The sequence below is a fragment of the Miscanthus floridulus genome, chromosome 19 (genome assembly GCF_019320115.1).
Source record: "Miscanthus floridulus cultivar M001 chromosome 19, ASM1932011v1, whole genome shotgun sequence".
In the NCBI taxonomy this organism is placed as follows: Eukaryota; Viridiplantae; Streptophyta; class Magnoliopsida; order Poales; family Poaceae; genus Miscanthus; species Miscanthus floridulus.
In genome coordinates, this window is record NC_089598.1 from 79,452,092 (window position 1) to 79,455,738 (window position 3,647).

At 48.8% G+C, this 3,647-nt stretch overlaps 1 protein-coding gene across 1 annotated transcript; it reads left to right on the forward strand.

Moving 5' to 3' along the window:
• Positions 1 to 719: 719 nt before the first annotated feature.
• LOC136528449 (protein CYTOKININ-RESPONSIVE GATA TRANSCRIPTION FACTOR 1-like) lies at positions 720 to 2,650 on the forward strand. The gene is made up of 3 exons (XM_066521409.1): positions 720 to 1,232; positions 1,359 to 1,736; positions 1,918 to 2,650. The coding sequence occupies exons 1-3, from the start codon at positions 987 to 989 to the stop codon at positions 2,425 to 2,427; spliced, it is 1,134 nt and encodes a 377-aa protein (XP_066377506.1). The 5' UTR covers positions 720 to 986; the 3' UTR covers positions 2,428 to 2,650.
• Positions 2,651 to 3,647: the final 997 nt, after the last annotated feature.

Consider the following 3,647-nt stretch of genomic DNA (forward strand, 5'->3'; position numbering starts at 1 on the left):
CAAACTATTTTTCATGTGTCAATCCTCCTCATATATAATAAGCATTAATAGTTGGAGGGGGGGATTATCCTCCTTCCAAACGACTACTCCAGGGTTTTGATACGGCTGACTTCAGATGGGAACAGATATGATTAATTAGGTCCAAACCCAAGCCTTGGGATCTGAAGTGTAAGCATATAATTAATTGAATTTCCCAATCAATATGCTGGTATTGGGTATGATATCATGAGATCGATCATGACCATGTAAGCAAGCACTAATTAAATCTAGACAATAATGTTCTCTGCGACTGAATCGACCGATGACTGATGAGTACAAACCATTTGTGTTACAGAGAATCCCTTGTTTGTGCCCTAAGCCGAGGGCAGTACACAGTTGCAGGCGATGATTGATTAATTGCCAGTGACAAACGTACGGGTGATATGCAAGCGAAGCCGAAGCGCCGACGTCCCTCCCTTCGGACCTCCTCGATCACACATCTCCTGGCCGATCGGACCGCCTAGGAATAACGTGTGTTGTACTGCAGCTGACGTGTTTTACTGTTCCCCTCCGATCTAGCTCATCTATCTCTTTGCACCCTCGGTCCCTCCACATCTCTCTCTCTCTCTCTCTCTCTCTCTCTCTCGTGCGTGTGTCTGTGAAAGGGATCACACACGAATGATCTACACAGCCTAGGCACCTCCCTCCTTGTCCCTTTATAAAAGGGACATGCCTCCCCCTTTCGCTCATGATCGCTAGCTCGCTTATCTTTTGATCCCTCGCTCCAACAAATTGCCATTATTCCGACATACACACAGCACCAGCCGCCGCCGCGGCTGCTGTTCTCCTCCTCCTCCTCCTCTCCATATATATCATCTGATCGTCTTCACTCATCACCTAGATAGCTATATATACGAGATCCTGCTAGGTCGTCCATAGATCTAATAGATCTATCCAGATCTCCCGAGCGCAAGGAAATTCCTCTCATCAGTCCCTAGCTAGCTCCCATGCCTGCCATATACATGAGCCAGCTCTCCACTGCCCTCCCTCTCATGGAGGGAGATCACCACCAAGATCATCACCACCACCACCACCAAGGCCACTTCCAGGCCTTCACCCTTCCAAAGGATTCCCCGATCGTTTTCCCCTTTGTGATCAGCAACAGCAGCGCCAGCGAAAGCAGTCTGAGCTATGGATCGGCAGACCATCACTTGTTGAGGCAGCATCGTCAAGCTATGCTCGAGCCCCAACATGTACGTGTTACTTAACTACATAGCAAGTGTTCAATTTCCCAATCATATCCCATGCATGTGTAAAAATTCACAGATTTAATTTCGTCACTGATGCTGCCCTTTTATAATTTCTATTATATATATCAGATGATTGGTGGATCATCAGCTGCGATTGCGAGTAGTGTCTTCGCGACGCCGTTCCCGACTGTGGAGAGCATCCGTGACGACATGATCGAGCCTGCCTCATACGATCCATACGATATAGGGAAGCTGCAGGTTGTCGGCGGGTCGATGGATGCTTGCAGCTGGACGCCGGCGGCGGCCAAGATGAGGATCACGAGGACGGCCACTGCCGCCGATCCCAGTGGTGCTGCGGGGAAGAAGCCGAGGAGAAGGGCGCATCAGGCAGGGTACGACGCCGACATGAACACGAGCGGCCAACCAAATTTGGGTGTTATTAGGGTGTGCTCCGACTGCAACACCACCGAGACGCCCTTGTGGAGGAGTGGTCCTTGCGGCCCCAAGGTATCTTTCTCTGTTTGTTGCCTCTTCCACTCCAACTCTACGTGGTGTCGTGGTCCTTGCACCATGTATGTATATATATATATGTACGATTAATTAGAGAGAAGAGATGCATGCTTCATATATATAATTTTATTATATTGCAAGCCCATGGCTGTAACGTATCTTGTTTCGCATGGCGCAGTCGCTCTGCAACGCGTGCGGTATCAGGCAGCGGAAGGCGCGGCGGGCGATGATGGCCGCCGCCTCCGGCTCGGGGCCAGCAGTGCCCACCGACGGCGGCAAGGCCTCACCCAGCAACGCCGCCGCCGTGGCCGCAGCAGCACACCCCAAGCTAAAGAAGGAGAAGAGAGTGGACGTGGACCGGTCGCTGCCGTTCAAGAAACGGTGCAAGGTGGTCCAGGTCCAGCAGGATCACGATGCGGCCGTCGCAGCCACTGACAGGGCGGCTGTCGTCGTGCAGGCCACCGCCGCCGAGGTTGGTGACGACGATGCCTGTCCGAGCAGGGACCTGCTTGTCGACGACATTGGTGGGCTCATCAGCTGGAGAAGGAGTCCGGCGGCTCCCGCATCTGCAGCTGCCGCCTCCTGCAGCTTATTCCGGGCGTCGCCGGCGTTGCCGGTGCAGCAGGACGAGATCACGGACGCCGCCATGCTGCTCATGACCCTGTCCTGCGGGCTTGTCCGGAGCTGATCCACGATCGATCTACCTCTACAAAGGCCCCAGCAGCGTAGGCTTTTTTCAGCTAGCTACCTAGCTAGTGCCTTTGACTGTTAGTGTTGTTACCATCGTCGTGTACCGTACGACCTGTAGTGTTTTTTATTTGGCTTCTTGTTCTTGTTGCCAGTGTAACCCGTGTCACTGTTCAAGTCATGTGATTCGTTTGATGAGAGAGAAGAGATCTAGTTGAGAATGAGACGATAGGAGCCAGAAGATCACGAGTGGAAGTGATGAGGCAAAATCGTGATTACCTCATTCTAGCAGGACGACAATATAATTGCATATGTAGTGTGAGACTGTGAGGTGTTTCGGTTTTGAGTGCACTAGTTTTTTTTTTTCCCGATGCTGTGGCTATAATCTGGTCAATGGCTGCTATTGTTATTTATTCTTCGTTTTGATTGAGTTTCTTGTAAGGGAGCTAAAAATAATGGCAATCTGGAGACATATCGATGCAAAGCGTGCTTGTGTTCATCGCGACTCGTTCATGACTTTTGCTTCTGATGGTTCTGTCAGTATGGTCTGCTTTGAGCTGCAGTATATAAAGTTTTTGTCAGCTTGTCTGGTGGTCTCCATTTCACTGGTTTTCATGAAACATTCTCCTAATCTCCTTTATCATATGCCATCTTGTCAGGACTCAGGTCAAGATCCTGATGGAATCTGGAAGTGGAGTAGAGTTTAGGGAACAGGATAGGTTCAGAGAGAAATGCCGAGAGAGACTCAGCGTTTCTATTTTTCCTTTCGCTGGAGAGACTTCGCCTACTCCCTGGATCTTCTGGAATTGTAATCACCTCGCTGTCCTCTCTATAATATCTCCAATTTGCAATTCATGGAGAACGGCCTCGTTTCCACTTGAGGACTCCAATCTCTTTGTGGCATTTGAACTTGTAGCGTCAGATGAATCGGTTGGTGTTAGCCAATTCAAAGTTTGTTTGCCATCAAGACCAATTGAAAATTTGTTGAGCTTCAGGAAATCTCAATCACCCTTTATTAATGACTAATTGGATCACTTGACGAAACATATTGCAATTAGAAATATTATGATCAAATGAATTATGTCATTTGCAATATGTAAGCTCTTCTAAGTTTGGAGGTGATAGCAAAGCTTTGTGATCAACGATTCTAATGAAATTATTCTTCAACAAAATATCAAAGACATGATCACAAAAAGTAAAGTCAATAGTGTACTTGATTTC

Bases quoted from the DNA above. Each gene is read 5' to 3' on its own strand.
- LOC136528449 (XM_066521409.1), top strand. From the start codon at position 987: ATGCCTGCCATATACATGAGCCAGCTCTCCACTGCCCTCCCTCTCATG. The intron at 1,233-1,358 runs GTACGTGTTACT...TATATATATCAG, and splicing joins CTATGCTCGAGCCCCAACAT to ATGATTGGTGGATCATCAGC. The intron at 1,737-1,917 runs GTATCTTTCTCT...CGCATGGCGCAG, and splicing joins GTGGTCCTTGCGGCCCCAAG to TCGCTCTGCAACGCGTGCGG.